The sequence below is a fragment of the Impatiens glandulifera genome, chromosome 8, assembly GCF_907164915.1.
Source record: "Impatiens glandulifera chromosome 8, dImpGla2.1, whole genome shotgun sequence".
NCBI classification, from domain to species: Eukaryota; Viridiplantae; Streptophyta; class Magnoliopsida; order Ericales; family Balsaminaceae; genus Impatiens; species Impatiens glandulifera.
The window spans coordinates 10,919,501-10,930,568 of NC_061869.1; the positions used below are offsets into that span (position 1 = coordinate 10,919,501).

Genomic DNA, 11,068 nt, shown 5'->3' on the forward strand with positions numbered 1-11,068 from the left:
CAAAAGATTGTGTTAATCTTATGTATAAATCTATTTGATCGTAATATTATAAATTTCACTATTTTATCATTCTAAAATAGTTAAAAGCTACTAAATATTATAGTAAATAAAAGTTTTTTTTTTCTCTTTTTTAAAAAATATTAAATAATATTATAACTGGACAACTGGCCAGGCATGTATAAAAAAACAAGAATTCGACACAACATAATATTTGATATTAATTGTGTTAAACTATATGAACTATGTCATGAAGGTTAACACTACACTTACAAATTTTTATTTCAATTCAAATAAAAAATTACAACAAATCATAAATTTCTGGAAAAACAAATCAAACCATAACATAAAAATATAAAACAAATATAAATAAACTAGTTAGAATTAAGCTAATTTGGAATGAAAATAAGGATGTGATCAATAAATAAATCAAATAAAAATCACACTCAATTTAAACTTTTAATCCAAATTATAATTAAATATTAATTGTTTAATTAATATTTATGTCTAATTAGAAAATTAAAGTAATAATGTTACGTCAAATATTTAATTAATTGCCTGCCAATTGATTAACACTATTCAATTAGCTAGTATTGAATGTGTAACATTGCATTTCATTAAATCAACATAAAACAACGAGACCAATAATGGTAAGTAGATATGGATTTATTGAAAATGAAAATGAATGAGTAATATTTATTGTTAATATAAATAAACGTTTGAATGAGTATATGGTTAATGTAAATAAACGTTTGAATAATGTTACGATAAACATTCTGCCAATTGATTAACGCATGAAATTGAATAGTCTAACTTTGCATTTCATCAAATCAACATAAAACAATGAGACCATTAATGTTAAGTAGTTATGAATCAAGTGAAAATGAATGAGCAATATTTACTGTGTAAATAAACGTTTGAATGATTTTATGGATTGTTTAATTCTCATAAATTTATTGTGTAGAAATTATGAAATTAATGTGGTAGTTAATGATTTTTTATTTAGAAATCAGTTAAAATTATTTTGGTTATTATTAAAACCAATTAATTTTAATTTTTAGGGTTAAATAAATAATTTTGTGAGATGAGATGAGTACCTCGTTTCATTCTAAATTATATATTTTAATCATTGATTTTTTTCTAAAACTATTTTAAGATAAATAAGTACAACATTTATCTTAAATAATTTTATTTTATTATTTTAACATTTTCTCTTAATTATTTAATCTTGTAATATTATAATAATTAGGTAATTAAATGTTTAAATTGGACTTTTTCCATGTGATTAATTATTTTAATTTTAATTTTATAAATTGGTGTGTAAACTTTTAGTGCTTACAAGATAGTTTTATTATATTTAGAGTATTATCTGATAAAATTGGTACACTGCTTTTGGGAAATTCAAGACGTTAGTTAGAATGACATCGAATGGTGGTCTCAGTATCTTATCTTCTTTGAGTATTTTTTTACTTTGTAGTGATCCGATATATCCTACATTTATGCTCTTATTTTTAACCATAATAATGAGAGTCTGAGTGAACAATAAATGAAGATTTCAATATTTCAACTATCTATATGAGAGAATTTTTTTTAATAACATGTGTATATCTCATAGAAACAATTTTGTTCTCATATATATGACTAGAAAGGAATAATGTAAGGTGAACAAGAGCATATCTTATGTTCTATGGATGAGAGCAAAAAGGTCATCATAATTGAGCACTCTCTAGTTGTTGATTCTCTTTATTTTTCTAACCATTTCCATTAATGCCTTTCATGGAATATGGCTTGTTTTGCTAAAAAAAAATGAATGAGTGCTTCCTTAGTGGTATTGACATACTCCACGTTTGTTTTAGACACAATAAATAAATAATCTGTAAAATATATGTGTGTGATAACTGCATCCCTGCAATGTGGGTGAAAGATAAATGATCGACTTTTCAATTGTATATTTGAAAACGCAATAAAAATCTTCATGATAAAGACAAAAGGATAATGGATGTTTTATCTCCATTCTCTACCATGACTTGAAGACAACGCAAAGCATTTTTTTAATCAAATAAACTTCATAGTCAAAAAAAGATTATCAATAACTTTTAACAAATATAAAGATGTGTGCTAAATTTTTTTAAAAAAATGACTTCATTCAGAATTTGTGAACAACATATAAAATCTTATAAACAAAAATGATTCAAAAAATTCTCAAACATTTAAAAAAACTAATTAGAAAAATAAACGCTAAACCATGCTAACAAGAACATCATATTAGTATTAGTGTATTTTGTTATGCTTATAAATTTTTTTTATATGTGCTTTAGATCTATTTATATTTTGAATTTTTTATGTGTAATATTTAATAATAGTGAATTTTTATTTTGAAATTTTTATGTGTAATATTTAATAATAGTGAATTTGATTTTAAAAAGTTTTGTGATTTTTACTCTTTTATTTAAAGAGGTGTTCCACTTCAAAATTATGTGTTATTTTATTTTATTTCTTTTTAGTCCTATTTTTGTTTGATTACATCAAAAATATGCATTTTATTGTATTTAATATATTCAATTAACTTTATATTTAAATTTAAAAAGTTTAAAAAGTTTTGTGATTTTTACTCTTTTATTTAAAGAGGTGTTCCACTTCAAAATTATGTGTTATTTTATTTTATTTCTTTTTAGTCCTATATTTGTTTGATTACATCAAAAATATGCATTTTATTGTATTTAATATATTCAATTAACTTTATATTTAAATTTAAAAATAAATATATGTTATAATAATATTTATCCTTATAAAATAAAATATAATTATATTAATAAATATTATTAATAAAATAACATGATTAAATATGAAATTTATAAATTAAATATCTAATTTATAAAACTAATATTCAATCAAAAAGTTATTTGGTTTAAGAAATCAAATCTATATAATATTTAATGACGCTTAATTTAAAATGTTTGAGGTGTACAAATATTTTATATTTTATAAGATTTAAAACTATTTTTTTTCACTATAAGTATTTGATTTTTTTTCAAAACAGACCTAATGAAGTCTAATATGATGTTAAGTTTATCTCAAATAGAAAATACGGCTTAAAACATAGTAAGAACAACTTTAAAACCAAAGCTCCTTATAACTTCTAAATAGAGTAAATATTTTAGGAACACTGTGAAAATAGACAAGAGAGTTGGTTGATGGAAGAATACAACCAATCGAGGTATGCAAATACTGTCAAGCTTAGATTCTAATCGTTTCTAGGAGTATCAGTGGGTTGAAAACCATTTATTAAAAATGAGTCAGTTGAGTCCATTCTATGAAACAAGTAGAACTTGTAGAGGTTATAAAAGTCAAACTATATTGACGAACAAGATAATGTGGCAAGAAAGTATTTTGGTTCCACATAATTTTAACCAGAAAATGTGTGAAATAAAATTGAACAAGTATGTGATCCTCAATAAAGCGTCATTTAAATTTGTCGAAGGAATGAGGTTTATGAGATTATTACATGGAGCATAACTGCAGTTCAAGGTTCCTGATCGAAAGAAAGTTGCAGGTATGGTTTTTGATTTATTCTTAGTTGAATTGATTTTTTTTGTTTAAGTTAATATGTTTCTTAGGTATCAAAGGTATAATATCGATACCGTGCTGAAATTAAGGTATACTGTAAGCAAGGTAAGGTAAAGATATGCATTTTTTCTTTACCGAAGGCTAGGCAGCAAGTGCTGAAAGGACTGAAGGGGAGGACTCATACCAGGTGCGTAAATATAAAGTTGGATTGCCTTCCAAGTAGTTGAACATCCTCAATAGGTCCGACTGCTATGGTTGATGCCCCACCTCAACTTCATGAGGAAGGCCTCATTGTGCACAGATATCTCCTAGAGAGCTACTTAATGCCTTTCTTGGGACTGGCTGACTTCTATCTAACAACAATTCTGCCTTCTAGTGGAGAGGTTATCGGAAGCAAGGAAGTGCTCACGATTTACTAGAAAAATCATTATTATTGAACTTCTTATAATGAAAAGCTGCAGGTGAGGTTAATACTTTTTTTATAGGTATCCTTATTATCACTATCTCTGGGCCTAGTAGAAAATAATATTAGACTTCGAGTAAAATCACGTTCTCCTAAATAAAAATATATCTTAACAAATATCATATATTTTTTTAATAATTATATTTTGATATTTATTTCAAATTTTAAAAATTATAAAATTCTATATTTATAATATTTAACTAAATTAATATATTAAATAATAATATAGATATTAATAATTTAAAAAATGCTTAACATATTACACTAACTTAACTCATTCAGTTGGATTAATAATCTATATATAAACCAGTAAATCAACACAAAATAGTAAAAAAATTAATTTAAATTCTTCTCAAAATTATTTTCCAATTACTTTTATACATATGTTTTTCAAAGTTTTTAGAATAATAGAGTGATACTATAATCACTAAAATTTAACTACCTAATTTATAAATTTTAAATAATTATTTTTGAATAAATAAATTTAAAATAATTAAAATTAAGGCAAAAATATGATTACATAATTAGTTAAATTAATTATTGTAATAATTAAATCCCAATTTAAAATAAAGGCCAAAGAAAAATAAATTAATTAATTTGAGATAAATGTTATATTTATTTTATCTCAAATTAATTTTAAGGACTCAAAAAATTAAATAAATAATTTAGGATAAATGTTGTACCTATTTTATGTTAGGATCAGGTACAATAATAGAGATTGTGGTCTGACTATGTTGGACGATTACACACACTACTTCGATATTAACTCTGTTAGAAGTTAATATCTAGTTTCTATTCTACACAAGTCTTCACAAACTCTTGTACCGAGTTCAAGTGCGTAAATGTTTGTTTGGACTTGAAGCAGAAAGTAACTGGGAATCAAGGAAAGAAACACAAGACATAAGAGATTTATGGATCTTCGGAGTAAAAGCTCATACATCATCCCTTCTTCTCAACCTTGAGAAAGATATTTACTAGAAGATTTGGTTTAATACAATATTTGTACAAACTCAGTCGAACAACTAGGACTTAAACACTACCTGTTTCCGAACTCCTAGCACAACAAAAACAGATTATGTCAACTTACAATACTGAATACTCACCCAAAATAGGCAGTATGTAATACAACTTTAAAACTCTAATAAACTTGTGAGCTTTTTGAGAATGATTACACTGATATTTCTTGTAACTCTCGTATGTTCAATTAAAAACTAATGTCAATTTTGACTTCCAACTGCTCCTTAAATAGGCAGGTAGCCAACGAATATATTTGCTTCAAAGGAAACCTGTTCTAATTTGATTGGTTGAGTCTAGAATAGTACATCAAAGAATATCCTCCTTTGATCTTGTCTGTACTTTATGATAATGGGCCAATAATTCATTAATGGAGCTTGTTGTACTAGGAACTTTCATTGCAGATGATTTGAATAATCTTGGTATGTGGCAGTCTTCTTTAGGTTTGTCTCTACTGCTGTGTCAGGCTGGCCATCCCAAATTGGTGATATGTTGCTTTGCTAGATTGGCCATGACGAATGCTCAATTTGGAGCTGAGATTGATCAGGTACTAGAAAGCGTTTACCCAAAATGCCGAACTTGGAAGATACTGGAAGCGCCTTATGTAGAACCAAAGTGGTAAAATACTTGAGACGCTTGAATAAAACCGATCTCATAAACTATCAGTCGCGTGTTTATAGAAACCGATCTCATAAACTACCGATCTCATAAACAAACTGGTCGCGTGTTTATAGAAACCGATCTCATAAACAAATCGGACGCGTGTTTATAGAACCCGATCTCATAAACTATCGGATGCGTGTTTATAGAAATCGATCTCATAAACTGCTAGACGCGTGTTTATAGAAACCGATCTCATAAACTCCCCGACGCGTGTTTATAGAAACTGATCTCATAAACAAACCGGATGCGTATTTATAGAAACCGATCGCATAAACTACTAATCTCATAAATACCGATCTCAATTATAAAACTGGAAGCGCTTCTTCATATAAAACCGAAGTTGATATAAAATCGATCTCGATTTTGATCTCTTTTTCACCAGTGAAGAGATAAAGAGGTTACAATAATAATAATGATCTAACTATATTTTACCGGTCGGATAATAATGGCGATGATTATCCTTCATGATGTTCCTGAAAGAAGCCAATCGAATAAACGATAATAAGGAAGACGATGAATACAATGTTCACCATCGCCACCTTCTTCCAATCATGTTTCAAATTATACAACAGACCCGCCTTACAAGACCGACAACCATAGCACAATAAATTCTCATCATTCCTCTACACTTTGCAATCAGGGTTGCCATCGATGATTGAATTGCCCGTCTGATTCTAATTCGTAAGGCTTACATATTCGAATATACAGTCATTCGACGGTTTACATCAACCAGACGGTAGAGAAGATAAGTATTCCCTAAAGAACTGATCAACATGGGTGGTTTGAGATTTGATCAAGCTCTTGTAAACATTTCTATCCTGTAAACAACTCTGTATTTTGTTCCAATTCTTAGGGCTGTTAACGCGTTTCTGAAGCCAATTTGAGTAGTCGTCGAGACAATACTCTTTGTAACCCTTGCTAGAGAGATTTTCACCGGCTCCTTTGTTGGTGACAATGAAAGCGAAGATGGTGAAGCGGAAGAGAATGAGGATGAACATGTCGAGAAGGTAAACCTAGAGTAACAAGGTGACGTGACAATAGGCACCGATTAGACCTGCTAGGAAAATGAGCATTAGAAAGTCTCCAAGTGCTATTAATGGGTTTTCTAGAAAATACTCGCATTCGTTGACGCCTTGATTGATTAGCCATACTCCTGCCTAGAGGATTGAGATCGAGAGGAGGAAGGTGATGAAGTTTAAGATCCCCACTAGGTTGTTGTTTTATATATATATATGTATATATATATATATGTATATATATAAAGTGATGCTTAATTTTCAAAATGTTTGGATTGTCGGATCGAGAGCTGTGGTTAATTTGGATATATATGTGAGAGTAAATGGATACTTGGGTCGGATTGTGGGTTGACCCGTCTATAAACTTAAAACTGTTAAAATTAAAATTAGAAATTCTATATATATGTTTCAGTAACCTAACAAAAATAAGTATAAATCTTTAACCAATTGGAAAACCGTTACTGATAACCTTTTTCCAAAACGCTAACTGAAGCCGTATTTATAACGGCTATTGAGAAACTATTACAGTAAATACATTAGTAACGGTTATTGTAGAAAGCCGTTACTGATGCCCTCTTCCCAAAACTGTAAAGTAATGCAATATCAGTAACGATTATCCAAAAACCGTTACTGATACCCTTAATTCGAAAAATAAAATTTAATCCGCTACTATCTGTAACTGTAATTCCATATATCCGTTACAGTAACTTTTTATCTGTAACGGTTTTATAAAGCCGTTACAGATGTTCTAATAACAGTAACGGTTTAGTATAACCGTTACAGATAAAAAGTATTAGTAAGAGTGTTCGAGCGCCGTTACTAGTAGTCGTTACAGAAGACATTTTTTCTACTAGTGCAACTAGCTAATAAGACTTTATATTTTAAATTTAACACTAAATTTAATTAACGCGAAATATTTTTAACAATATAAGTTCAACTTTTTAACTAACTAATTTATATATATATATAATTATATATATATAATGATACTTAATTTTCAAAGTGTCCGGATTGCTAGGTCGAGAGTTGTGGTTAATTTGGATATATATATATATATATATATATATATGAGAGTAAATGGATACTTGAGTCGGATTTTAGATTGATCTGTCCACAAACTTGAAACGGTTATGTTTGTTTTGAAATTGCAACATAACAAAACAAATACAACCCTTTAACCAAATGTGATTAGGATGTGATTTGCCGAGGAATAATATGTTGGTAACAATTGATTGTTCGATAAAAAAAAATATAAATCAAATATTTGATTGACCAAAGTGTGAAGTCACGATGTTTAATATTAAAAAATATAAATCAAATATTTGATAAAGCAAAATGAAAGTGCAAGCTCACGAGATCAAATGTTTATTGGAAAAAAATATGTAATGAAATATGTGAGAAAATTAGTTGTTTTACCAAAGTGAATAAAATATGAAATGAGAGTGTTTTATTTATTATTTTAATATATTATTTGTGATTTATTAAGAATTTTAAACATTAAATAGAATGTTTTATTTTTTATTTTAATATATTATTATAATTTTTTATTTTTTTTTTATATATTTTTATCATTATATATTAATTACAAATAAATCCAGAAGAAGAAAAGAAATGATTTAGATTTCAAAAAAGAGACCGTGAGATTTAGGAAGAAGAAGATGAAAAGGTTTCCTTTCCCTATTTGGTCGGCGACCGATCCAAGATTGCCTTCCTTAGACTTGCTCCGTGTGGGCGGGTGTCTAACTATGAATATGAATACTCTCCTTTTATATTACTTTTTTTTATATTAGAAGTGTAACGTTTATTTAAAATTGATTAATTAATATAATTAAAATAATATGTAAAAGTTTATTAAATTTTATAATAATTTTTTTGTTTATTTTTATATTTTTAATAATACGTGATAAAATTGTAAATATATAAATTTTCTATTTAAATCGGGTATTGCCATCAGTTTTTAGATATCGTATAATTATTTTTTTTATTGGGGTATTCATCGATTAGTTTGATTAATATGCTTGATATGTTCATTTGTTATCCGTAATAGTGTAATATCTATAATCTTTATAATTCAGAAAAAAAAAAATTAATTCGCCTGGATTAAATAGATTATACTGACTTTCATATTTAATTTTGGGTTTGGTACGACTATAAATGGATGGTTGAAACAACAATCAAAAGAAATCAAATATCAAGTATTTAAAATTTAGAAGTTTATAATTGATTAATTCAATTTTTATCTCCATATATTAAGATACAAATATTTAAAATTTACTATTTATATCTTAATTTTTAGGTTTATCAAACACTGTCTTAGGCCTCCTTACCTACTATTTAAAAAAACCTTATATCTTAAGTATTAAATAAAAATATTATTGTCGGCTCTACATAAGGGCGTTCGTGAGTTGCTTCATCTTAACGAAACATGCATCTAAAAAAGAGTTATACAAAATTCAATATTCATTACCCGTCTTGCATATTTAAACGGATAGGTTGATTCAAATGTAGGCTTGATTATTCGGTTAATTCAGATATTTATATTATTTTTTCTACAGCAAAAAAATAACAATAAATTTAATTAGTAACATTTTTCTTACTAAATCACCGATTATAATTTATTTATTATAAATAATGGTGATATATTATTTACAGAAATATATATATATATATATATATATATATATATATATATATATATATATATATATATATATATATATATATATATATATAACAAACATATTTATTTATTTATTTATTTACAAAAGTTTGTTTAGTAAATGCTTCAATTAATTGCGTAGATGTTTGTTTAGTAACGAAAGTTGTTGTACAATGCGTTAATTGCGTTGATGTCATCATGCTGTAAATTCCTTTTGGTAACCCCTCGTTTTACATATGGCCACATTACGGCAGAAGGATCACTACTATGCATAAGACCAAGTATGTGTCCCATCTCATGCACCGCAACTGTTTCAATGTCCCTTTCCCAAGGCGCTTGGCGCCCTGCTCCGTTCCACCAAGGAATGTCTGCCCTGAAATGGAGCTTTCCTTTAGGGGGAAGATATGAGTATGCGATCATTTCTGATATCTGTAGAAATGGCTCATAATCCTCACTAGGGTAACTAGTGAAACTTATTTGAATATCTGTATTTCTGTAAGCAGCACTTCTTATAAAATTGAACTTGGTGACCTTTTGCCAACTGTAAAGCGCATAAGTAATTGGATTAATAGCGTCTGATCGCGTACCGGGTGCTACAGTCCAGGATAGTCGGAGTTTCGACCACCTAGGTTTTCCATACATATTGTAGTTCAAACCACTTTTATAAGGGTCCCGAACTAACTTCACCCCGCGGTGTTTGATGAGACATTCATTAACCAAATCAGGGAAGCCGCACCGGGGTTTAACCATCAGTGACAAAGTTTTCTCGTCTAAAATCCCCGAAACATTGAGACGAAAAAACTGTTGAAATTTTTTAATTGCTTTCTCCATGGCGTGATCCAAAATATTAGAGTCGTTCGATGTGAAACTACTCGTTCGGTAACAACCATCCTTGGAGGAGGGACCAAAATAACCATATTTCGAAAGATAATTTTTCACTTTATCAAGTTTCTTAACTTTGTCACCTCTCTTGGAACCCAATAAATGTTTCATAGAGTTGAAGGATAATAATGGATTATCATTAATAGACGATGATTGGACAACTAGAAACAAGTCCAAGACAATGAGTAACAAAAGAATACATATTTTGACCATATTCATGTTTGTGATTTGATTTGTTTCTTAGTTCTTGATTTTTGTTTCAGATCTGTTTATGCATTATAGACATTTTTTTTAATCAAAAGATTGTGTTAATCTTATGTATAAATCTATTTGATCGTAATATTATAAATTTCACTATTTTATCATTCTAAAATAGTTAAAAGCTACTAAATATAATAGTAAATAAAAGTCTTTTTTTTTCTCTTTTTTAAAAAATATTAAATAATATTATAACTGGACAACTGGACAACTGGGCAGGCATGTCTAAAAAAACAAGAATTCGACAAACATAATATTTGATATTAATTGTGTTAAACTATATGAACTATGTCATGAAGGTTAACACTACACTTACAAATTTTTATTTCAATTCAAATAAAAAATTACAACAAATCATAAATTTCTGGAAAAACAAATCAAACCTTAAAACAAATATAAATAAACTAGTTAGAATTAAGCTAATTCGGAATGAAAATAAGGATGTGATCAATAAATAAATCAAATAAAAATCACACTCAATTTAAACTTTTAATCCAAATTATAATTAAATATTAATTGTTTAATTAATATTTATGTCTAATTAGAAAA

General features: G+C 27.5%; 1 protein-coding gene and 1 pseudogene across 1 annotated transcript; both read right to left on the minus strand.

The window, feature by feature from the left end:
• Positions 1-6,125: 6,125 nt before the first annotated feature.
• On the minus strand, positions 6,126-6,930 carry LOC124912976 (annotated as a pseudogene).
• Positions 6,931-9,529: 2,599 nt separating this feature from the next.
• LOC124912977 (metalloendoproteinase 5-MMP-like) lies at positions 9,530-10,210 on the minus strand. Its single transcript, XM_047453603.1, has one exon. It carries the CDS (start codon positions 10,208-10,210, stop codon positions 9,530-9,532), a length of 681 nt encoding a protein of 226 aa, XP_047309559.1.
• Between the last annotated feature and the right edge of the window lie 858 nt (positions 10,211-11,068).

Bases quoted from the DNA above. Each gene is read 5' to 3' on its own strand.
- LOC124912977 (XM_047453603.1), bottom strand. From the start codon at position 10,210: ATGGAGAAAGCAATTAAAAAATTTCAACAGTTTTTTCGTCTCAATGTT.